This window comes from Trachemys scripta, chromosome 24 (genome assembly GCF_013100865.1).
Source record: "Trachemys scripta elegans isolate TJP31775 chromosome 24, CAS_Tse_1.0, whole genome shotgun sequence".
Classification (NCBI taxonomy): domain Eukaryota; kingdom Metazoa; phylum Chordata; order Testudines; family Emydidae; genus Trachemys; species Trachemys scripta.
The window spans coordinates 6,118,530-6,143,941 of NC_048321.1; the positions used below are offsets into that span (position 1 = coordinate 6,118,530).

A 25,412-nucleotide genomic window follows, 5' to 3' on the forward strand; every position below is an offset into this window, starting at 1 on the left:
TTTTCCCGGACATGTTCAGCTTTTTGGCAATTCCCCCCGGACGGGGGTTTGATTGCCGAAAAGCCGGACGTGTCCGGGAAAAACCGGACGTATGGTAACCCTATGTGATTGCCGGCTTCCCATGTGCCAGCGGATGGTGTCCAGGTCTGGCCCTGGACTCACCTGTACATGTTTTCTTGCCTGGCGTGCAGGTGAAGGTGGCCGTGGAGAGCGAGAAGGAGGCCACAGAGCAGATGAGGAAGGCCGTGGAGTCCGCTCTGCGGGAGACACAAGAGGAGAACGACGACTTGAGGAGGAAGATCCTGGGCCTGGAGATGCAGGTCAAGGAGTACAGGCACTTCTCCGAGAACTGGGAGGGCTCGGAGGCCAGGCTCCGGGAGAAGATCGGCAAGCTGGAGGTACGTGAGGACCGCAGCACTGCCCTGCACACAGACCCACCTCCTTCCCCAGCTTCCGCCCCATGGTGCTGGGTGCTGCACAGACCTAAAGAAAGTCAGTGCCTCAGGGCATGTCTACACTATAAAGCTAAGTCGGCCTATAGAGTTACAGCCACTGTACTAATCACCGCCCCGTGATTCGTGTTCACACTACTCTTCTGACAGTGGGACACGTCCTCACCAGGAGCGCTTCCACCAACTTTAGAGGGGTAGTGGGGGGTGGGCTGAGAGTCCCGGCAGGGAGCTGAGAGCCCAGGGGGATCCACGCCCGGTGTCCGGTCGGCTGCCCCATTCCTAGCGGGGAGCTGAGAAGCCCAGGGGGCAGCCTGAGCCAGGAGCAGAGATGGCGCAGCCGCTCTGCTGGGGAGCTGGCTTGTCAATGTCACGGCTCCAGCTCGGCCCCTGAAGTCCCTGGGAGCTTTGTGTTTCTCTGAGAGCTCCTCCCCTTCCAGGCTGATCGCAGACAGATGGAGGAATCCTTGGAGGAGGCGGTGGAGCAGGAGCAGGAGCTGCTGATGGCCAAGAGGTCTCTGGAGAGCCGCCTGGAAGAGGCCCAGCGGAGTCTCAGCCGGCTGTCTCAGGAGCACCAGGTGCTGAACTCCTCGCACCAGGAGGAGATGAAGCAGAAGGAGCAGCTGAGGAGAACCAAGAATGAGTTGGAGGAGCAGAAGAGGCTGCTGGATAAGACCACGGAGAAGCTGACCAGAGAGGTTTGTGAGACGCCTCCGCTGATGTCACCGGCTTAAAGCCTGGGGGTGGGGCCAGGTGTTGCCTATGGTGTCCCATGGCTGCTTGGATCAAGTTATCGCACTGCATGCTGGGACATGTAGTCTCTGTGGGGTGTGGCCCTCTTAGTCCTGAGAAGCTCACACTTAAACCTCCCCCCACCCCCACCAATCTTACACTGGTGGCATTTGCTACCAACAAGGGGAGAGGCCTCTGTTTGCAAAGGGCTGGGATTCTGATCTGTCCAGCAATTAGGGTGACCAGATAGAAACTGTAAAAAATCAGGATGGGGGAGGGGAAATAAGTGCCTATATAAGACACAGTCCTGAATAATGGGACAGTCCCTATAAAATCGGGACATCCAGTTACCCTACCAGCAACCTGCTTGAAAACAGGACTTGGCTGCGTTGATACATTAACGCTAAGACGCATCAGGTTCATAAGCCGTTCCGCTCCACCCCACCATGGTGTCCTGTTGGCTGGGGGGGCTTTCAGAGACGTTGGGCTTGATCCTCTGAACATCAACTGGTTTCACCAACCGATTAGGTGGCTGCACCCTAGTTGGGCCGTACTAGCGCACAAGGTGGGGAGGTGGTTTTCTAGGGGACGCCTCTCTTCTCCCTGTTAGGCAATCGGCCTGCCCACTCCCAGCTAACACATCTGGCCCAGCAAGCACCACCTGTCCCTGTATTTTGCTCCTGCTCACAGTTCTGTCTGGGAGCCCTTTAATAGAGCACACATGGAATAGTCTTTCTGCTTCCTCTTCTTCCGGCTAGAGTAGAATTTAGTCTTTTAATCTCCGGCGCTAGCAGAAGCCAATGAAACCTTTTGGGGGGGAAAACAAGTTAGTCCTATCCTTAGCCATAGAATGAGATGGTTCTCGGGCGTATCGTTCTAGCTTGTGAGCAGCTAATACGTGACTAGGAGTTGCCATGCAGCTGTCCTACAAGCTCTGACGCTTCTGTTTTTGTTTATAAGAGGCTCTCTTAACCTCTTGTGAGCTAGTATTTCATCAGCTTGTACGAGAGTAGCCTCTACTGCGCTAGGCACAGAGGGCAGGGTAAGGATCTAAAACCCCGTAAGAGACCCCAGCAACTGCAGGGAGCTTTTACAGATAAAGTCAAGCTTTTAATAATCCCTGGCTTTTATCCAGCGCACTGTTCACTAGGCCACACTACTTCCCATTTAGGTGTTTCCAGTCTAGGTTCCAGCTAACGCAGTGAGGAGCAATAACTGGCCATTGTGGGAAGCGAGCAGTAAAGCAGGTGACGCCTCTTAGGCAGGGGTGGCTCTAGCTTTTTTGCCGGTCCCGCAGATTCAGCGGCATGCCTGCAGGAGGTCCACCGGTCCCGTGCCTTTGGCGTACCCGCCGTTGAATTGCCGTTGAATCTGCAGGACCGGCGGACCTCCCGCAGGCATTCTGCCGAAGGCTGCCTGACTGCCGCCCTCACGGCGACCGGCACACTGCCCCCCGCGGCTTGCCGCCCCTGGCACTTGCTTGGAGCACTGCTGCCTGGAGCCGCCGCTGCTTTTAGGAGAGATGCTCATTGCAGCAAAAGCTTCTCTGCCGCTCTACCAGCGACCCTCCAGACTCTCTCCAACGCTGCAGGGTAGGAAAGTTATTACTAGCTCAGTGCCTGACACAAGGGGACGGCCAGATCATTACACAGTGTCTCATGGCTGCCAACTCCATTTGTTGCCAGGGCTTAGAGAGCTGACGCTTGGCATTCGGCTGGGATTCTGCAGAGCCGACTAGTGACAGGCGCGGCGGGATGGCCCGCTAGCTGGAGCGCGCGTGGCTCGTGCTGCCGCGGCTTGGCTGTCCAAGGGGTGGCATTGGGAGCTTGCCCAGTAGGGTAACTGGAGCTGCCTTGCAAAACCAGCTGAAATATGGAGCCATCTGGAAGGTGCTGAGCCACCCAGTTTGGGAGGATATTCGCATAGATGAGCTTTTCTTCCCTGCTAGTCTCCATAAAACCCATTACATCTTCCCGGCTCACTAGAGACCCCAGGGGATGCAGCATCCTGGCATCTCCCGGGTGCTAGAAGATTTGGGAGTTGTAGGGTGAACTCTGGTATCCATTCTGCAGCCCTCTGGCCCCGCCAGGCTTGCAAATGAAATTCACTGGAGGATGAGCTCTGGTGCTCGGATTACCCCAGTGATAGGTGCTGTATAAATCTAAGCTGTGCTGCTGGGTGACCTGCAAGGACTTTGTAATGCTGGCCCCAGCCAGGTTAGCCAGCTGCATTTAATAGGCATTTCGGTGCTAAATCTCTGTTTTGAGTTCAGCTTTGCACATCTCCTTCGGACGTCAGTGCCTTTCCTAGCGGCCTCAGCTCTGTCGTTCAAACCAAATGTCTGGGGGGAAAAGGGGAAAGTCCAGCCCACTGACCAGTATTGTAGGGACACCCTCGTCTTTCCTTCCCTTTCTCTTCATGGTGGGTCTAAACCTACTAGAGCTCCCTTCCCTCCACTCCTATTGAAGTTAACTGGGATTCCCCCATGTGACTCCAATGGCATCATTGATCCCCACGTGGCCTGGGGGAAGTGGTTGGTCGTGGACACTCATTGTGGGTTCCTAAGTACTCCTTCTCTTGTGCTCTAGCTGGACCAGATGGCCCAGGAGTCCCACCGCTCACTGGCCATGCTGCAGTCGCAGCTGGAGGAGTACAAGGAGAAGTCACGGAAGGAGATTGCAGATTCCCAGAAGCAGGCCAAGGACCGCAGTGCAGAGGTGGAGAAGATGCAGTTCACCATGGGCCGGCTGCAGGACGAGGTAGGCCACCGGCTCTCAGGTGGTTAGTCTTGCTCACAACCTGCCAGGGGCTGTCTTCGGAGAGGGCGTCTACAATGAGTTTGCCAGGAATCACTAGCGCAGGGAAGATGCGAACGTCCCTCGTCCACTTTCAAATTACCCAGTATAACCAAGTCGTGCATTTTCCCTGCCTCAGGCAAACTTCCTGCTCAGCTCAGGCCTTGATCTGAAGCAAGCGTAGCCCTGTTAGAACACAGGAGAACACAGGAGTGGCAGCCAGTGTAACTCTAGGCAGTACTAGAGTTCCCTTGCCCCCAATTCCAGTGGAAGAGGCTGCGCTACCTGAGACAGGCCGCTTTGTATCCTTGAAGTCAGCTGTGCTCGAGGGCACTGCGGGGGCTGTATCACCAGCAATCACAGATCAGTTCTGCTCAGTAGACAAGTAAAGGGATGAGCGTCTGTAACACCAAGCGCCAGCAGGGACCAGAGTCGGGCTGGGTGCCGTCTGGCTCCCACTTGGGCAGCAATAAAGATCCTGCAGTCAGAACTTAGTGATTCTGTTTGTGAGCCAGGAAAGAGTCTCCCTCCCTCTTGCATCGCTGGGGGGACTTGGGGACAGACTCTGGTTCCCTCCCCTGGAGCTGGGCTGGCCCTCCCTGGCTAAGAGGAGTGACAGGTAGTGGAATCTCCCTTGAGTTCAGTCAGCTGCTCTGCTCCGACTGGGAGCACAGACTGGACAGATCGAAGCTGGAGTAATTCCCGCCGTCCAAGTGAAATTGCAGCATCTCGGCCTGCCTGAGACCAGAAACCTCTAAAAATGCTTCCTGGGAAACCCACGAGCCCGGTGCTGAGCCCAGCATGTGCGGGTGGGGTGGGGTTGTGCCCCCGCAGGGCTGGAGAGCTCTGCCCGGCTATTCTGAATTCAGCTGCTGTTCAGAGGGCCCCTCGCTACCTGAAGTACATAGCTTGGTGGTGTCTGGCCCCTCCTAAACCTGTTAATCACCCTGATGACCGAACTGGGTGTTCTCCAGTATGCAGAGAGCAGATCACTGGTACTATGTGTGGGTGCCCAGCTGTGTCCTTAGACCAGAGCCCGCTGGGTGCGGGGGAAGAGTCTCCTCTCGCCGCCCAGTGCAGAAACGGGGGCTGTTGCTCTTTTCTCTCCCTGTCCTCCAGCCGAAGCAGGTTGGCCACGGCTGTCTGCAGGGCTTGCTAGCGCTGCAAGCATCAACCACACGGTATCACCAGAGGCCCCTAGGTGGGTCGTTCCAGGGTTGGCACCACACTGCTCCTGTCTGGCCCAGCCTTTGCTTCTCCCCCCCACCATGATCCTCTGCTTTGTCCAGCTGCTACACCTGTGAGCCAGCCTTATATTGTGGTCACTAGGGGAGATCTTCAGATGCCTGGTGCGTGTAGCTCTCTGATGCCGTCTCTTCCCGCAGATCACGCGGCTGAAGCAAGCACTGCAGGACAGCCAGGCTGAGCGGGAAAGTGCCGTGCTGGATAAGGAGGTGCTGGCCCAGCGCCTGCAGAACCTGGAGCAGGAGGTGGAGTCCAAGAAACGCTCCCAGGACGATCGCTCTCGGCAGGTCAAAGCGCTGGAGGTTCGTTTACTCTCCCTGACCCTAGTGCCACTTTGAACTTCTCTGGCACAGGGAGCTCACTGGTCTTTTTATGACCAAGTCCCCATCTCCACTGGCCTCCTTGCTGCCATCCTGTCTGTGCCGTCTTCCTCCAGAACGTCTCACCGGCACTAAATCCCCACGCACAGAACGTAGCGTTGTTCTGTTCCGCCGCAGAACGGGCGGGACAGCGAAACTTCAACTAGCTCCTTTAGCATGGCACAGAACGGTGCGACGCACCCTGCCTGGGACCCCCAACAACACTCTGGTGACTAGACTGCCCGGTACCATGCTGCCTCTCATGCTGGCAGCCCCAGTAATGGCGTAGCTGGGGGACACAGGCCCATAGTCTCATCCATGAGTATGCAGTGGGTGGGGGCCATATCTCCAGGTCTCGTTCCCCAGAGTCCAAGCCTCTGGATTGGCCTGTTTTAGTGTTATCGCTATGTAGGTGCTGGTCAAACGCTGCTTCTCCCCCGGAGCACCCTGTAAGCACACGGTCTACGCTCCCTCCAGCATGTGCAACAGCAGGTCGGTTAATACTGATTGCTGAGGTTCTGGGCCAGTAGGAGCCTTTCCTTAGGCCAAACTCCCACCGACTGCATGTCGGGGGCTTTTTATGACGTAACCCTGCCCCCCTCCCCATAGTGGTCATGAAACCATCAGAGTTAGTAGAGCCCAAATGTTCACCTGTTTAAGAAGGACTCTTTCAGCTCCACATGCTAGGCGGTGGGGCTCCGAATAGGTACTCAAGAACAATAATTAAACTTTCTTGCAACAGCCACGGGCTTCGTGCTGTTAAAGGCAGCTGCGAACGAGCAAGTATATCTGCTGTAACTGGGATTTTAAAAACCAAGCGCTTGTAGATGTTAGACTAAAAGCAACCAAGTAAGTTTAAGAGGAACCAGCTGTTGCATCTGTGTAATGGTGAGACAAATCACCAGGGAGCGAGACTCTGGGAGCTGCCTGGCTAGAAATGACAAGGAGGACTCTGTTTTGAGGGAGAGCTGAGAGTTTACCCCAATGTTTCACCCATGGCTAAGAGCAAGTAAGAAAGCATGCACTCAATCCAGGAGAGCATCTGCTGCTGTCTGTGGCACAAAACCTGCTAGCTCCAAAGCCTGCTTTTAACAGCAGAGGGCAGAGTTGTCTTCAGAGTCTCTCATTCACTTGGCAACAGGACCTTTTGTTTAACGCTTTCTTTAATTGCCAAGTAACTGATTTAGTTTCGGCTCTTTCAAGCCTTGCAGCATAATTGTTCATGGCAGAGACTTGCTCTGTTTCCGGGGTTCTTTATTTATGGATTTATAAAGCAGCTATTTTGGTCTGAATGCCAACAGCAGGCTTGAGATTCTTCGTGCAAGTCTGTAGTGATCTGCAACCAACCTTACGGTAAAACTTCAATCCTTTTGGATCAAATCCAAGTCCTTGTTGACCAGCACGTTTAGATGGCGCTCCCAGGCAGATCCAACCCAAACCAAGCCCTTTGAAAAGTCAAATGGCTTTTGCAGTATGGAACAGAGACAGCAGAACCCAAGCAGCCACGGACACGGTGTCTGGAGATCAGGCCTTTCCAAAGCACGTTTGAGTTCTGGAAAGTCTTCCGATGCACTCGAACCGTCTGCATTGTCCGTGCAAATGATATGGTTTGAAACCAGCTTAGCGGCAGTGAAACTTAACGAGGGATCAAACTCTTCTTTACGAGCATGGTTCAAATCCTGTGGCAGACGGGTCCTAAGCCTGCTTAACTGGCTCTCTGCTGCAGTCTGCATTGAAATCCGCAGTGCAGCGAGCTGGTTAAAGAAGGGATTTCACGAGGGGTCTCTCTCTCTCTGTTGGCTGACAAATGCCCCCCTTCAGAGAGTGTAAATTGCAAGTGCTGGGGGCCAAGTTTATCTCCTGTCTGGCCTCAGAGAATAAATAGCTTTCCAAATCTGATGCCCTTTTGTCCCCACCCCCCGACCTGGCCCGTAGGAGTCCTTAGAAAATTGTGGCTCTGTGAGGAAGGAATTAATGGGTTGGGATCAGTGCCTCATCAAAATTAAAATGGTCACTGATCTTTGGGTGCCTGGCTTGAGGCACCCTTGCTCCGCACCTCTGAAAAAAGTGAGGGCCACCTGCTGCTGACTCCAGTTCTGGGTGCTCAGCCTTCTGGAAATTCAGCCAACGGTGCCTCCTGTTGGGGTGCCTGAAATCAGCGGCCCTTCCCGGAAAGGGTGCTAGGCATCTCCTTCCTGCAGGCTGTTCTGTAGGGGCAGCCCCTGGGGCTCTCGGCACCCCGCAGCGGGCAGTGAGGCTCTGCACAGGCCCCGGGACCAACTTGTGTGGATCGCGTTTCAGGAGTAGGGACTTGGGGGTCCTACCGAGCTCTCCCACTGAGTCCCCGTCACACGCATATCCTTACTCCAGCACTCGGGGGGTTAACCGCCTAGCTTCACTGATGTCTTAGTGAGCCCATAACTCCTGGGAGTGCCACAACGCTGTGTGAATGGCCCTCTGTCTGATCCAAGGTTGGGGGGGGGGGGCGTTAGTGTCCCATAAAACACCCCCCACCCCCGGTCCTCCCCAGAATCCAAAGCTAGAATAACCCAGGCTCTGCTCATAGGAGAAATCCAAGCGCCTCGAGGTGGAACTGGACGAGGAGAGGAACACAGTGGAGCTGTTGACTGACCGGATTAACCGCGGCAGAGACCAGGTAGGGGAGTGTGCTGCAAAGGGAAGGATTCGAAAACCGCACCATAGCCCAGCTTCAGCCAGTGGGTTAATGGAGACCCGGTGTGGTGTGGGAAGGAGTGGGCCAGCACAGAGTCCCTGCAATGAGGGGGAGACTGAGGACCCCTGGTATGGGGGCTGGAGGGGGGATGGAAGGATGCAGGGAGCCCCTGGGGCGTGCAATAAGCTAGGCTGACAGAAGTCTGCTAGTCTAAGCGCCCTGCATTGTATGCTCTCTGAAGCAGGGGGCCATATCTTCGTTCTGTGTCCGTACAGCTCCTAGCACAATAGGGTCCTGAGCCATGCCTGGGGCTCTCGTTGCTGCTGCGATATGAACAAGGACCAAATAACCCCTCCCTTTGCAGATGGGGAAACTGAGGCACAGAGGTGGGGACTTTACCAGGAGCCCTGGTGCTCCAGCAACTAGACAGCGCCCTATGACTCTGCTCCTCCATTTATAATCATTCAGCATTTCTTTCCAAGCTAGTGTCTGACACAGCACAGAGCCTGCCAGGCGCAGAACGCAGCCCTTAGCCTTACTGATGCTAACATAACTGCTTCCTGGAAGCTGTCTGCTGTTGACAGACTTGCCAGTGGCGCAGGGGCTTAGCTGTCTGGCTCTTGGTTCTCTCCTCCCATCTGTTCCCCTGCATCATGTCGGCGTGTCACTGAGGTGGATGCTCAGTTGCTTCAACAAAAGACACTCAAGCAGAACTTCCCTCCCGCAACAGACCCATACAAGTGCGCTACCCATGCCCAATAGGTGCCATTGTTTTAGCGGTGCAGTCCCGTTCAGACACTGTGATCTAGTGGCTTGGTCACCCAGGCATCAGGAGTCCTGGATCCTTTTCCTAGCTCGGTGACTGAATCCACTGTGCAATCTTGAATGAATCCCTTCCTTCCCCTCAGCTTCTCCGTCTGCAAAACTGGTGGGGGTGGAGGGAGAATCTCTATATGTTCATGTCTAAACTAAGTTTCATCCTCTCAAGCAATCTCTAACTAGGAGCTACTGCCTCTTGGTTGTTCCTAGAAATATTTGCTCGGCGCAAGCTTTTTCTTTTCTTTTCTGCTTCCCCTGCCCCCTCCTTGCCAAATGCAGCAGTAACTTAAGGCAAATATTCCCCATTCTTGCAGGGCTTCCCTGCTTCACAAACGTGCTACTAAAACTGACCGTTGGATGTTGACGGAGCTCCTACAGACCCGGTCTCTATTGCTTTCCATCTGGCAATCTTAGCATCTCTTAATAGTGCTCTGAAAACATGTTCGTAGCTTGAATCCCTGTGGTAACAAACACCTCTAAGGTGTGCATAAAACGTAAGAGACAATGGAGCCTCTTAAAAATAAAAAGCTCATTAGAAGCTCCACCTGCATCAGATGCTGCTCTTCTGCCTTTTGCAAACTGCTCTGCCATTGGCATGAGTCCCCTTCCCATTATCCTGCTTGAATGATGGGTTCCTGCTGTATTTCGTTTCTCTGGGGGCCTTCTGACCGCTCCCATCTCTACCTATGTTGCTGTTTTCTGAATCCAAATGGCAGAACCCTATTGACGCTGCACGTGCGTTTTGAATTGCATGGTGATTATCTTAATAGCAGAGAAAGAACAGGTTACGTACAGGTGGCATGGCTTTCTTGGCGCTTAAATTCTCCGAGCGGAATCGTCTCTGGCTTATTAACTCTTATTAGAGCCAGCCCTGGAAGTGCTGTGAAGGGTACATATTTTTGAATTGCAGTCTATATTTTGTCTGCTCCCAAGTTGCTGACGCCTGCAATCTGAAAGCCAGCTGTCAGCCCCAAGCCAGCTATTCTGTCGTGCTAAGCCATTAATGGTCTATGGAGAAGATGCAAAAAGTTTGGGGACTGCCTGCTGTAGAGAGAGAGAGACAGTGCTTCTTAGAGCCAAGTACAGCCCTGGGCTACTCTCCAAGTAGCCACAGTTACTCAGACTCTACATAGCTGTTACTGAATGGTCCTCAATTCTCCATCACATGCACTTTAAGTCAAGACTGGACGTCCCTTTCTCAACGATCTGCTCTAGCTTGGTGCAGAAATGATTGGGTGACGTTCTCTGGCCGGCGTTCATGTACGACGACAGACTAGATCGTAATGGTCCCTACTGGCCCTACCATTTACTAATCTGGGTGCTTCTTGCCTTCAAAGTCTGAGCACCGCATTTTCAGACTGGGAAAGTGGGGCACAGAAATGGGGGGGCAATACCTGGATTGTAAGATCTTCAGGGCAGGGACTCTTTTCTTCTGTGTTTGTACAGCGCCTAGTGCCATGGGGGGCGTGACTAGATCCATCAGTAGGTGCAGGGGAGATGATGTATAAGCCAAAGGTGCCAGAAATGCCCTGCTAATGCCCTGCAGGTCACTGATGTCTTAAGAAAATGTCTACATGCACAACAGCAGTAAGAGCCTAAGTTCTCCTGCCGGGTCTTTCAGGTGTGTCTACATTAGAGTTGCCAACCCTCCAGGATTGGCCGGGAGTCTCCCGGAATCTCCCGGTGACTATTAAAAGCAATCGGGGAGATTTTGATAGGTCAAAGTCTGGTCAGCAGTGCAGCAAGGCTAAGGCAGGATCCCTACCTGCCCTGGCGCCGTGCAGCTCCCAGAAACGACCAGCATGTCCCTTTGGCTTCTAGGCTCAGGGGCGGCCATGGGGGCTCCGCGTGCTGCCCCCACCCTGAGCGCCAACTCTACAGCTCCCATTGGCGCTGCGGAGCGGTGCCTGCAGGCAGGGGCAGTGTGCGGAGCCGCCTGGCCACCCCTCAGCCTAGAAGCCAAATGTGCCAGTCACTTCCAAGAGCTGCCCGAGGTAAACGCCGCCCAGCTGGAGCCTGCACCCTGAACCCTCTCCTGCACCCCAACCCTGAGCTGCACCCAAACCCCCTGCCCCAGGCTCATCCCGAAGCCCCCTCCCACACTCCGAACCTCTTGGCCCCAGCCCGGTGAAAGGGAGGGAGGGGGAATAGAGTGGGGCGGGGGCGGGGTCTCGGGGCAGGGGTGTTTGGATTTGTGCCATTAGATAGTTGGCAACCTTAGTCAACACTGCAGCTGGGACAGACTCGTGCGAACGGGGCACGGCCGCTGCACTCAGAATAGCAGTGCGGACATTGCGGCATTGGCAGAGGCTTGGCCCAGCCCTCCGAGCTTGGACCCAGGGGCTAGAGTGTCCACAATGTTCACACAGCTGTTTGTAGAGCGCCAACGGGAGTCAGAACCTCCCAGCTGCAGTGTCGAACGTCCCCGCCATGGTCTCTGCTCGTGTCAGCTAAAACGCCCGTCGGTTCTGCACCCAGCCCTGCCTGGCAAAGGGAAGGGCGTTGTCGGCAGGGGGCTGGCAGCATATCTAGCACCTAACCTTGGCAAACGTTAAGAAAATAAAAAACAATCTATCTGGGCTGCTGAGTAAACAATGATCTAATCTCGCTGGGGATGAAACGTGCTGCTGCCTCTGCACAGTGTCTCATACGCAATTAACCGGCATCAGGGACTCTGCCAAGCCATGATCTCAGGGCTGCACCCTGCTGTACATGCATCCCTGGGTATTCATGGTGTCTCTAGCTCACTGAACCCAGCCGCGGCCGCAGAGGAGCGGCATGCACTGCTGTGTGCTCACACCAGCCACGGGCAGTGGACGGCAGCTGAGAACGGCTTCCCCTTTAGTGCTGCCTTGTTCCGTGCCTGCCACCGGTCGCCAGTGCGGGCCTGCAGCCCACCAAAGATTTATCCCCCTGTTGACGGCCCTGGAGTACTCGGTGTCGCAAGAGGCAGCAGTATGAACTGTACTTGCCTTACGTTGCCTCTGAGTTCTCCGCACGTTTCAGTTGAAGACCTAGCACGTAGCAGTGGCTTAAGCAGGGTGGGCCTATGGATGCGGGATTGGCGTCTTCCATGTCATGGCCTAGTGGCTGATTTAGAGCCACCGGGAGAGGTTGGATAGCCCAGCCTTCTGGTATCGGTTTGTAAAATAGGGATACTCCTGTCCTGCCTACTCAGACAGAACTCTACAGGGGGGAGACTTTGTACAGCGCCTAGCACAAAGGAGCCCTGATCCTGGCAGAGGCCCCCTGGCTGTTCTACAGAGAACTGGAATCTCTTAGTACAATGGCTTTCAGCTCCCACTGAACCCACATTAATGTAATGGAAGCACAGTGCCCGTTACTTGTCATGTTTTATGGGCCAGCCACTCCAGACTGCCACTGGTGTGACTCCATTGATCGCAAGGGACTTGGGTTGAACTGAGGATTAGGCCCTGGCGACTTTGATTTCCCGAAAAATGCCAATTGTGCCTAGCATTCTGTTCTCTCAAAATGCGGTGCTGCCTCTAATCCTTACAGCCTTCCGCAGGAAAGGTAGGTGACAGATGGGGAAACTGAGGCATACCGTGGGGAAGGGACTCGGGACATGTGTAATAGCCAAGATTAGAACTTGAGAGTTCCTGACCCACCCCCCCCACCCCCAAAAGTCCTCTGACTGGCTGTATCCATGAATGGCCTTAGGAATCTTAGCCGTCTGCCCGGGAGAGAACTGCCGCTGGCTGAGAGAAGACACCCCAGTCTGACCAGAAATAACCCCTAAACTACACCAACCTTCCTTCCTCCAGATTGACCAGCTGCGTGCGGAGCTGCTGCAGGAGCGCTCCAGCAAGCAGGACCTGGAGTGCGACAAGATCTCCCTCGAGAGGCAGGTAAGGCTGTGACCGGATGCGGGATTTGGACACCTCTTTCGGTGCTGCTCGGGGGTGTGCTGCTGCACGGCTCTGCCCCGCTGGAGCTAGCCCTGTGTCGGCTTGGGTAGCTGATGGCTGCTCTTGTGGCTTCGTGCAAATGCAGAGACGGCCAGAGGTTGCAAGTCTGCCCCCTCCTCCACGTGACAATGCTAGAAAATGCATTTAAGCCAGCACGCTCTTGTGACTCGGTTGATCATCTTGCTTGGATCCTGGAAAAGCTTCCTGACCTAGAGATCGGTCTGGCTGTGGAAGGGTCCCCAAAGGAGGGGGGTGGGGAAGCCTCCTTTGCTTGGGAGTTTTAAACTAGACTGGAGAGAACACTCAGACTGTGTCCCGCAGGGAGCGACCCTGCCCCAGCTGGGGAGTGGGGTCACCTGGAGCAATAGGTCTGCCCCATTGCTACTGCCGACAATGTGATGGTCTTAGCTCACCACCAGCCTCCTAGTCTATGCAAGACAGACTTTACTGGTCCTGCTTGTTTGTATTTATCAACAAATATCCCCTCACTATTGCAAAGTCTCCCATGCCACCCCCACCCCCATCACAATTCATAAAACTGTCACCTCGTTAGCACCCTCAAAACCTGCCTCTGCAGTAACCCCTCCCAGAGGGAACCTGTCTGGCATTTGTATTGTTTCATCCTCACGTTGCGTCCATTTCATCCACCCGGGAAGCAGCGACTCTGAAAAAGATTTGGGAGTCGTGGTGGATAACCAGCTGAGTGTGAGCTCTCGGTGTGATGCTGTCGCCAAAGGGCTAATGCAATCCTGGGATGCATAAACAGGGAATCTCAGGTAGGAGTAGGGAGGTTATTTTACCTCTGTACTGGGCACTAGTGCGACTCCTGCTGGAATCCCATGTCCAGTTCTGGCGCCCGCAGTTCCAGGAGGATGCTGATAAATTGGGGAGGGGTCAGAGAAGAGTCACGCGAACAATTAAAGGATTCGAAAACCTGCCTGAGAGTGATAGACTCAAAGAGCACAAACTGGGTAACTTAACGAAGAGGTTAAGGGGGGCTAGATTAGTCTGAACCCCCACATGGGGAACAAATATTTAATAACGGGCTCTTCAGTCTAGCAGAGGAAGGTCGAACACGATCTAATGGCTGGAAGTAGAAGCTAGACAATTTCAGTCTGGAAACAAGGTGTGAATTTTGAACAGGTGGGTAATTAACCATTGGAACAATTTACCAAGGCTCATGGTGGATTCTCCATCGCTGACCACTTTTTAAATCAAGACTGGATGTTTTTCTAAAAGCTCTGCTCTGGGAATTATTTGGGGGCCGTTCTCTGGCCTGGGTCATACGGGAGGTCAGACTAAGTGATCACATTGGTCCCTTCTGGCCTTGCAATCTGTGACCTGTTGTGTCCTGCTCGAGATCTCGGTCTGAAGCTCTCCGGGGAAGGGAAGGTCTATCTGTCTTCCTTGTCTGCCCAACGTCTAACACAAAAAGGAACCCCGGTCAAGGATCAGGGGCCATGTTACCATACTAGATATGCGCTGTGTTCCCAGCCCGCCTATGCAAAGAAGAGTGTAGCCCTGTCATCCCTCCCCCACCCCATCTGCATCCCAAAGTATAACTGTGTGCGCTCTGTGACAGATGCGACACAGCCCCTGCTCCAGGGGGCCCCGTTTGGCGTCTCTGGGGGCTACTGGAATATGAACAACAAAATGCTGCGAATGGCTGAAGTGTTTAACCTCCTCTCCCAGCAGGGACAGAGTCCGAGATCCTCGGGATTTCTTCTGGCAGCATCGCTGTGCCTCCTGCCAGCAGCTCTGCCATCCCTCCAGCGGCATTGCAAAGGCGGCTAGGATAATAAGGGGTGTCTCTTCTCCTAATCCTCTCTCTTAATTTTCAGTTTATTGCCCACGCCCAGCTTGGGGGGGGGCCCCAGGCGTGTTGCACCTTGTGTAGGGAGCGCTTAATGGACATGATTTTCTAGTCCCCGGGAACTCCCATAAACCCCTCCCTGCCTGCAGGGGAGTGAGGCTAGCAGTGTGCCCTGGGAGGCTGAGAACCTGGGGCTTGGCCTGATTCTTAAAGGGGAAGAGGAATTTATAGGCGAAATGCAGGGGCTGTCGGCGAAAGGAGGGTGGGGAGTCCCAGATAGCAAAGCAGAGGGGCAGATCTCTGAGCCAGCCGAAGAACTAAACCCTCTGCCTGCTCAGCCGAGGAGACTCGCTCCCAGCTGCAGAGTAATGCAGTGCCCTGAACGGCCTTCAGTGAAAGTGAACTCTGCAGCAATCCATGGAGGTGTTGTACCAGCATGTGCCACATGGGACCGCTGGAGAGCAGCTGTGTAACTCTCTGCCCTGCCCTTACCTCTGAAAATACCCGGCCGCTGTGCTCCGTCCAGCGCTTTGACCCTCCCGAGGCCCCTGCCTGCCCCACGGCTGTGAGCCAGGGCATCTCATTGGTGCAGCCTGGAACCAGAGCACCCTGCAACAGGGCTCAAGTGTTAAGCAGTCGGGGTTTGTTCTTAACCTGGCTGCAAGGGTGCAGCGAGCTCTTGTTGCAGGTTGTCGTGCAGTCAGTATTCCCAGGTCTCCTGGCTCCTTTGTAGATATGGAGATGGGGCTTTTTATGGGCAGGCTGATGCCCTTTGCCTTTCCAGGAGAAGGGGGGCCCTGAGCTATTGGGGTCCAAGAGGCAGCTCTCTCCTGCCATCCCAGAATGCTGACCTCCCTGCCAGGAGCTGTTCCTGAAGGTGGGGAGAGAGGCTTTGTCACCTGCCATCCACAAGAAACTCTTAGGGTTTGAGTTCGGAGACTGGGACCCGGCTCGGCACAGCCCTAGAGTGGAGGCTCAGGTGCCGGTGACTTTGTGTCTCTTCCGGATACTGAGGCTACCGGAGCTAAAGCTACACCCAGGGCAGCTCTAACCTGCACCTTGGCTGCAAGGGGGCCCCAAGTAGCAACATGGACTAGCTGGAGGGCAGAGTTCTCTGCCCTTGCCCCTTCCTTCCTTAGACACACTCCTGCACGGGGGCGGGAGTGACACAGAGCATCTCCACCATCTTATGCCGGGGCAATCAGCAGAAACACAGACCTGAGGCCTGTCGTCGGACGTCACGGGTGCGGTGCTCTGCTCTGTTCAATGTTGATACCAGTCGGCTACGGGCGTGTGTTCCCTCTGTGTGCAGCCCCAGCTCTGCGCAGGTCGCTGGCACAGCAGACCTTGAGAGAAACCCCAATGACCACAGACTCCGATAAGGTACGAAGGCAGCCGGCCAGATTTATTGTCAAGCAGACTCTACAGGCCTTACTATGAATATGTGCCCCCTGACAATGGACCAGCTCAGTCCGTGGTGGGACTTACCACTGCCCTCTAGGCTGGACAGAAACACCGCCCCAGGGCTGCATTCTTATACACAGGTACAAACAAGTTACACATCACTCCCGACGTATTGAAGTGCAACCCCTCTACGTAGCAAGGTGCCGCCTATTACCTTATACATGTTGATTCAAGCAAAATAACTCTCTCCATCATATTACCCTTTTGCCCCTGTCTTTAGGATGGGTCAACCTGTTCCTTGTTATCAGTGTGGAATGTGCAGGTATTGGAGTGTTCTGGTACCATCCTAGCACATGTTTATATCTCTAGTGTCCAGGACCTTTTTAGGTATGTGTATTTTTGCAACATCAGCCCTTTCCTTGCCAGCTTCTGTGGGCAGTGCCTGCCTCTGGCTCACAGCGTAACTTTGCTTTGCTAACATAAAGTCTTGACCATTACTTTAGTTCAGGCCTTAGGCCTCAAACCAGGCCTCTGATATAAGGGTTTATGTTTCAGGGCTTCATCTTACTACAAGGCCCACATCTTCAGGGTCTATCTGCAGATCTGAACTGACTCCTATTTCAAATCCACTCGGAGCCAGAACTCATTGACTCACACTTCAGACGAACCGGCCGATTTAAGACCGATCTGTAATGACTTGAAATGGCTCCCGATGCCTCCTAGACCGCTTTCCCTGCCATGGTTCTGTGGTGCTCCTTAATTTGTAGATGGACTCTTAATTCCCAAGTTTAAAAAAAAAAGATGGTGTTAAACTACAGCCCGGGCTGCTGTGAACATGCAGCAGCTGCTTGCCCGGACTTGCGTTACCGAATTCTCTGTTACACAAGTGTGTGCTGGCTTAAAAAAGCAAATCCTTCAAGCTGTTCTTGTTCTGGTTAATTACGTGCAGAGAACAAAACAACACTCGGCTTGAGCTGCTGACTTAAGGTGGTGCGAAAAGTCCCCTGCAGTGCACCAATCTCATTCTTCAAACGTTTTCAGCCTTATTTCTCCCTCCTGGAGGTGGCCAGTTACCGAGGCGCATTTAATATTGGCATCTGCTGTCGCTTCCTGTGGAACAGGCTAGAGGAGCTGTGATGGCTCTTAGGGAAGGAGGTGAAGCGGGCAAATGTAGCTCTTCGGGCTGAGGAAGCTATTAAATACACTGGTCATTAATATCGGAGTTCTGCACTGGATTGTGTCCCCGCCAGGAGATCTTTGGCTTGCTGCTAAACCAGTGTCCGTACAGGACTGTGGGCCTGTAAACTCCATTCCGTGGGGGAGGTGTGCGGTTTTTCCTGCTGAGCGTGATGGAGCATTGGGCAGCATGGCCTAAATGAAGATGTCAGCTATTCCCTGGCCCGTGACCCCAGCCAGCATATTCTGACAGCAGCGGCTGCGCAGAGCGGGAGAACTGTCTTCACCTGTCTTGTAGCACACAGGCTTGGTCTACACTACCCCCCTAATTCGAACTAAGGTACGCAACTTCAGCTACGTGAATAACGTAGCTGAAGTTCGAAGTACCTTAGTTCGAATTAGTTCGAACTTACCTTGGTCCACACGCGGCAGGCAGGCTCCCCCGTCGACTCCGCGGTACTCCTCTCGGCGAGCTGGAGTACCGCAGTCGACGGCGAGCACTTCCGGGTTCGACTTATCACGTCCAGACTAGACGCGATAAGTCGAACCCAGAAGTTCGATTTCCAGCCGTCGAACTACCGGGTAAGTGTAGCCAAGGCCTCAGATTCCACACACCGTTTTAAACTATGCTCTGTTGGCAACATTGTTAATGCAGGAAAAATAATTGCCATTATATAACCCAACTCATTAAGCTTCCTATTTGTGAAAGGGATTTCGCCGCGCTTGACTCACTGCCAGGGTTTACATAACGCTCCGTTCCTGCTCTGTTTGTTTATAAGGCCGACTTTCTCACTCCGCTGCTGGCTGTTGGTTTCTTGGGTGACTAATCAGGTGTAATTTCTCCCACCAGAACAAAGACTTGAAAAGCCGACTGGCCAGCTCGGAAGGCTTGCAGAAACCGAGCGCCAGTTTGTCTCAGCTGGAGTCGCGGATCCAGGAACTGCAGGATAAGCTTCAGGCAGAAGAGAGGTAAAAGATGTGGACCTGGCCCCGTTCTGGCAGAAGATCACCAAGCACGCAATGCTAAGCCCTTGTCGGAACACAGGCTGTACCACTCTCTAACAGTATAGAGAGCTACAGCCCTTCCCTTCCCACCCCCCAGAGTGGCTGCAGTTCTACCAGTATAGCTGTTTCTCTGTGGAAAGGAGACTAAGCTATACTGGTATCTGGTATAATACTGGTATTCTATACTGGTAAGCTATAATTGTGTCCACACTAGGGGTTGCACCGGTATAACCATATCAGTAAAAATTCACACCTGAATTGACAACCAGCCCTGGTTTACACTGGAAAGTTTTACCACTGTAAGTGCACAGAGATGGAGGGGATCGCCACCCCCAGTTTATAGATAGGGAAACTGAGGCACACAGCAGGCATGTGACTCCTCCCATGTCCGTAGCACAGCTGATAATGGAGTGTAGGAATGCTTACCCCCACCCCATGCGCTAACCAGAAAGCTGAAGGGTCTCCGCACAGGACTGCAGTTTCAGGGGAGTGCATGGGTTCTAGCCCCATCTGTGCCCTGATCTTGCTTTGCAGTCTCAGGAAGGGGTTTAGTTCGGTAGTACTGGTGTTGGTCCGTGGGCCTTCATGTCCAGAATCCTCTCCATCCTATGTCCCATTTCTCTCCCCCCCCCCCCCCCCCCATGCCCCTTTTCAAAACGGACCTCGGCCTGATCTGCCTCCCAGGCATGTTCCGAGGCTTAATTTCATGATAACAGCTTTCGGGAGAGGTCAGATGTTGGGTAAGTGTCAACAACATTCCCGTGCGAGGTGGCGTGAGAATGTGCGGTTAACCCTTGAACTGGCATGTGCGAGTTCTGCAGTGGTCTGGTACCAAGCGTGGCAGGCTGGAACTGACTCCCGATCAGTGGGGGTGTGGAGGAGGGTGTCTGCCATGTGAAATCAGAAGCCTTTCTCCCAGCTGGCAGGAGAGGTCCAGTACCTCACTTCTCTGTGCTTCTGGCTGGGTTTGAACTACCCTCGTGGCACGAGGCAGAATAAACAGCTGTGCAGACAGCCCCTGCTACTGGGGTCTCTACAATAAGAGCAGCCGTTGACAGGTTTAAAAAAATCATGAAAAGAAAACCATCTATGCGGTGGGTCTCACTCAGGGCTGGTCTCCACTGGGGGTGGATCGAGCTAAGATATGCAACTTCAGCTACGTTATTCGCGTAGCTGAAGTCGAAGTATCTTAGTTCAACTTACCTGGCCGTCCTCACGGCGGCAAGTCAACCGCGGCAGCTCCCCCATCGACTCCACTTACTCCTCCTGCCGAGGTGGAGTACAGGTGTCGGTTCGGGGATCGATTTATCGAGTCTAGACGAGACACGATAAATTGATCCCCGATAGACCGATTACTACCCGCTGATCCGGCGGGTAGTGTAGACGTGGCCTCAGTTAACACCAATTTTTAAACTGATTTTAGCTGAACCACTTCAAACCCCCATGTGGATGCCTTGGTTTCAGTTTAAGAGCGTTTCCCAATCTTTGTTTTATTTAAAATGTAAATACACTGAAATCTGAGTGTCCTTTTGAGTGTCCGATTTACAGAATTTGGTTTAAAATAACCCCCGAAATGCACCTTTCTCACCAGTCACTAAAGACTGCCTCTAGAGTTTAAAACTAGAGTTTTAAAAACAGACATTCCTAATTCGTGTAACTTGCGTGGCTGAATTGGCTCGTTGTTTGTTTGTTGTCTAGTGTTATGGGGGTGGAAAAATGCATCCTCCAGAGATTGTGGCACTGATTGTTGCTGTATAAAAGGGGCTGAGAGACTCCTCCAGTTCAGGTTGGCATTGTCAGAGCCGCCACCCTCGGCCGATGACCCGTGTGCACAATAGGGTTGACGTAGCCCAGCCGCAAGTGCTCGGCCTTGCGTAATCACCTCGTCGGCAGCGTCTGGGGGAAGCGTGCCCAGCGCTGTCTGTTTTTCAGGCATGTCAACCTGCCACCTTGCCCCAGAACTAAATCCTCGTGCACCATCGTTATTTTCCTTGAGCCGAATCTAATTACACGTAGCCCGTGTGAGCACCAGTCATGCTGCCCTCAAAGGGCAGAGGGAAGGGGTGGCCTAGTGGTTAGGGTGCTGCACTGGGACTTGGGGGTTCTAGGTTCAAATCCCAGCTCTGCCTCTCACTGCTTGTGTGAGTGAGGGCTAGGTGCTTCATCTCTCTGGATCTCAGTTTACCTATTCAGCCTGTGAGCTCTCTGGGGCATGGGCTGTCTGTGCAGCGCCCAGCACCACAGGGGACCCTAGCCTCAATAAGGGCTTCTGGGGGCCACCATAAGGTAAACAGTCAGAGATCCCGTGCATGTCTGGACAGAGCTCAGCGGCTGCTCTGCTCAATGTGGTTTCAGGGAGAAGAACGTCATGGTGTCCTCGAACCGCAAACTGGAAAGGAAAGTGAAGGAGCTGACGATCCAGATCGATGACGAAAGACAGCATGTGAATGACCAGAAGGACCAGGTGTGTAGATGACATTCTGCTGTCTTTCCTCCCCTGCCACCTCACACACTCTTGGAGCTACTCTGGGGCATCACTCTCATTCCTCTGTTCTTTTCTTCCAATTTTTATCCTCCAATTTTTATTCGTTTAAATGGCTTCCACAGCCTCTGGCACTTGCTTGGCAGACAAATGGAGAAACCTCAGCCAAGTTGGCTCTGTGCAGCCCGAGAGCTCAGTGTGTGTAGGAGGGGGTGGAGAGAGAGAGAGAGACCCCGCCCCTTTACACAGCTGATCCCAGGCTGCTGGATAGCACAGACCCTAGAGAACATCCGGTGTGGGTGTGTGTGTGGGTGTGTGTGTGCGTGCATGCATGTTTGCACGTGCACTTTCAGACAGTGATTTGGCTCCAATTCAGGGCTGACCTCTCCTACTGGCCAATTCAAGCTGGGTACCAATGGAAACCGTGGGCCAGACCCACAGATCTGGTCTTGGCTCATCTCCCATCCATCTCCTCTCTGCTCCTTCACGCAGCACGTTTCTCCTCTTGGTGCAAGAGCAATCCCTGTTCCAACTGCAGCCACCCCATTCTCTCTGCCTTATCGACCCCTCCCCCCACTCCCTATCCTGATTACAGCCAAATATTTCTGTGTGTCTGCCTCTCATGTCCTTTTACGGCGTGGTGGGGGCAGGGTTTGGGGGGGAAGACCCCATGCAGAATAGTCTTGTAGAAGCATTTTGAGAATCTGCCAGCCCCATCTCACAAGCCACCACCTGGTCTCTGTTGTTGCTCCGTCTTGCCTAATTACGGCTACTCTGCCATCGTATCTCCCGAGCCTGTGCTTCATTGGCCTACTTGACCTGCTCTCTGTGTTGGGAGCATATCCTTTGGGCTCTACTGACTGCGCATGAGGGAACAAAAAGCAGAACCAACCCCAACTAAAATTTGTCAAGCCAGCCCTTAAAAACCTCTGAGGATGGAGATTCCACCACCTCCCTCGGTAACCCATTCCAGTGCTTCACCACCCTCCTAGTGAAAAAGTTTTTCCTAATATCCAACCTAGACCTCCCCCACTGCAATTTGAGACCATTGCTCCTTGTTCTGTCATCTGCCACCACTGAGAACAGCTGAGCTCCATCCTCCTTGGAACCCCCCTTCAGGTAGTTGAAGGCTGCTATCAAATCCCCCCTCATTCTTCTCTTCTGCAGACTAAACCATCCCAGTTTCCTCAGCCAATCCTCGTAAGTCATGTGCCCCAGCCCCCTAATCATATTTCTTGCCCTCCGCTGGACTCTCTCCAATTTGTCCACCTCATCTCTGTAGTGGGGGGGGGGACAAAGCTGGGTGCAATACTCCAGATGTGGCCTTTCCAGTGCCGAATAGAGGGGAATAATCACTTACCTCGATCTGCTGACAATGCTACTAATGCAGCCCAAAATGCCGTTAGCCTTCTTGGCAACACGGGCACACTGTTGACTCACATCCAGCTTCTTGTCCATTGTAATTTCCCAGGTCCTTTTCTGCAGAACTGCCTTTTAGCCAGTTGGTCCCCAACCTGTAGCGGTGCCTGGGATTCTTCCATCCTAAATGCAGGACTCTGCACTTGTTCTTGTTGAACCTCATCAGATTTCTTTTAGCTCAATCCTCCAATTTGTCTAGGTCACTCTGGACCCTATCCCTACCCTCCAGCATATCTACCTCTTTTCCCCTCCGCCCCCAGCTTTGTGTCATCCGCGAACCTGCTGAGGATGCGATCTATCCAGATCATTAATGAAGATGTTGAACAAAACCAGCCCCAGGATTGACCCCTGGGGCACTCCGCTTGATACCAGCTGCCAACTAGACAGCAAGCTGTTGATCGCTGCCTGTTGAGCCTGATGATCTAGCCAGCTTTCTATCCACCTTATAGTCCATTCAGCCAATCCATACTTGCTGTCAAGAATACTGTGGGAGACGGTATCAAAAGCTTTGCTAATGTCAAGATCTATCATGTCCACTGCTTTCCCCATAGCCACAGAGCCAGTTATCTCATCATAGAAGGTAATCAGGTTGGTCAGGCAGGACTTGCTCTTGGTGAATCAATGTTGACTGTTCCTGCTCACCTTCCTCTCCTCCAAGTGCTTCAAAATAGATTCCTGGAGGACCTGCTCCATGATTTTTCAAGGGACTGAGGTGATGCTGACCGATCTGTAGTTCCCCAAATTCACCTTCTTTCCTTTTTTAAAGATGGGCACTATATCTGCCTTTTTCCAATCATCTGGGACCTCCCCCAATCGCCACAAGTTTTCAAAGATAATGGCCAATGGCTCTGCAATCACAGCAGCCAACTCCCTCCGCACCCTCGGATGCATTGCATCCGGCCCCATGGACTTGTGCTCATCCAGCTTTTCTAAATAGTCCTTAACCTGTTCTTTCACCAGTGAGGGCTGCTCTCCTCCTCCCCATACTGTTGCCCAGTGCAGCAGTCTGGGAGCTGACCTTGTCTGAAGACGGAGGCAAAAAAAGCATTGAATACTTCAGCCTTTTCCACATCATCCACTAGGCTGTCTCCCCCATTCAGTAAGGGTCCCACACTTCCCCTGAGCCCTTCTTGTTGCTAACATACCTGTAGAAACCCTTCTTGTTACCCTTCAACATCTCTTGCTAGCTGCAACTCTAATTGTGCTTTGGCCTTCCTGATCACACCCCTGCATGCTCGAGCAATGTTTTATACTCCTCCCTAGTCATCTGTCCAAGTTTCCACTTTTTGTAAGCTTCCTTTTTGTGTTTAAACTCACTGAAGATTTCTCTGTTAAGCCAAGCTGGTTGCCTGCCATATTTGCTATTCTTTCTGCACATCGGGATGGTTTGTTCCTGTGACCTCAATCAGGCTTCTTTAAAATACAGCCAGCTCTCCTGGACTCCTTTCCCCCTCATATTAGCCTCCCAGGGGAACCTGCCCATCAGTTCCCTGAGGGAGTCAAAGTCTGCTTTTCTGAAATCCAGGGTCTGTATTCTGCTGCTCTCCTTTCTTCCTTTTGTCAGGGTCCTGAACTCGACCATCTCATGGTCTCTTCCATTCCAGATTGGCACCCACTTCTACTTCCCCTACCAATTCTTCCCTATTTGTGAGCAGCAGGTCAAGAAGAGCACGACCCCTAGTTGGTTCCTCCAGCATTTGCACCAGGAAGTTGTCCCCAACACTCTCCAAAAACTTCCTGGATTGTCCGTGCACTGCTCTATAGCTCTCCCAGCAGATGTCAGGGTGATCATGCTGGCCTGGCTGCGGGTGAGGGCTCGGGTTCCACTTTGAAATGAGGATGCAGGCTGTACGCCTTATAGTGCTGACAGTCCTCCAGTGCCTTCCCACAATTCCCACCCTCTGTGTGCTCAGAAGGCTAGACAAGTTCTCCCACAATTCACTGGGAAAGAATCCTAGAGCGGCTCCGCTCACTGCAGGGCTAAGAACCGTGGGATGTGCCCCTGCGAGGCCTAGTGTTTCTAGGCTCTTATCCTGCTCCCAGCCTCCAGAGAGAGCTGAGCATGGCTGGTTCCCAGCTCACTCCGGCCTCCTTCAGCACCAGGACACAGCTGTGGCTGCAAATGGCCCTTGCTGCTAGCAGAGGCCCCGAGTGTCCTGGGGGAGGAGGAGAGGTGTAGAGGTGGGGGTGAGGTCCCTCCAGCACTGCCTGGGTGTCCGAGTCTAGGTGGCATCCTTCCAGCACCACAAGCCAACATGCCCCTCCCCTTGTGCCCCTCGCAGCTGAGCCTACGCGTCAAGGCACTCAAGCGCCAGATGGACGAGGCAGAGGAGGAGATCGAGCGCCTGGAAAGCGCCAGGAAGAAAGCGCAGCGGGAGCTGGAGGAGCAGCACGAACTCAACGAGCAGCTGCAGAATCGCATCAAGGCCCTGGAGAAGGAGGCCTGGTAGGCAGTGGGTGGGGTGGGTGCTGCAAAATCCTCTCCTTAGCCCTGCATGCTAGGGGTCCCTCCCGAGCCAGAGGTAAGGGGCTCCTGGAGCAGCACACATCCCACCTTAGCCCTGCTCCGTACCAGTCTCCCTATGCAGCCGGCTGAAGCCCTAGCTCCTCTCCCAGCAGAAATGTGATAGTAGAAAACTCCCCCTTGAGGAATAATTGCAGGCTGCCTGTCCCCTGCCCTCCCTCCAGCCCTGTAGCTAAGCATAGTTCTGCGCTGGGCGCGCCGGGGAAGATCTGCTCTTGGAGAGGAATCTGGTCTAAGCCACCTCCCCGAAGCAGAGCGGCAGTGTGCCCATAATCTAAGCCATGCTCCAGTGCCCTAGCAAGGGTCGTTCATACTGAGCCTGCAGCCAAGGGAAGTCCGTAGCACGCTGGGCGTGGATAATGAAACGATCCTGCCCCAGGGCCTCGGAGAGTCCAGCGAAGGCTGGGTGCTGACCTGCCCCAGGCTCCTTGGAAGTCTCAGCCCAGCAGGCTTGTAACGGTTACTGAATTTCATTCATCTTTTCTTCTCATTGCTGCCCTCTAACGCAGTGTTTGGGGTGCAGGGGGTCTGAGCAGGGCTGTGGGCAAATGAGAGCTCCTGGTTTAGAGCGGGGATCTCCCCGCTGC

At 53.6% G+C, this 25,412-nt stretch overlaps 1 protein-coding gene across 2 annotated transcripts in view; it reads left to right on the forward strand.

The window, feature by feature from the left end:
• Positions 1 to 25,412, forward strand: part of CGN (cingulin) — a 63,508-nt gene that overhangs the window by 34,865 nt on the left and 3,231 nt on the right. For both annotated transcript variants that reach the window (XM_034756422.1, XM_034756423.1), the window contains exons 12-20: positions 192 to 398; positions 890 to 1,147; positions 3,770 to 3,940; positions 5,362 to 5,523; positions 8,147 to 8,236; positions 12,859 to 12,942; positions 18,246 to 18,364; positions 20,756 to 20,864; positions 24,584 to 24,747. In XM_034756422.1, the coding sequence (XP_034612313.1) occupies positions 192 to 398; positions 890 to 1,147; positions 3,770 to 3,940; positions 5,362 to 5,523; positions 8,147 to 8,236; positions 12,859 to 12,942; positions 18,246 to 18,364; positions 20,756 to 20,864; positions 24,584 to 24,747 (1,364 nt within the window). The remainder of the gene's footprint in view (positions 1 to 191; positions 399 to 889; positions 1,148 to 3,769; positions 3,941 to 5,361; positions 5,524 to 8,146; positions 8,237 to 12,858; positions 12,943 to 18,245; positions 18,365 to 20,755; positions 20,865 to 24,583; positions 24,748 to 25,412) is intronic.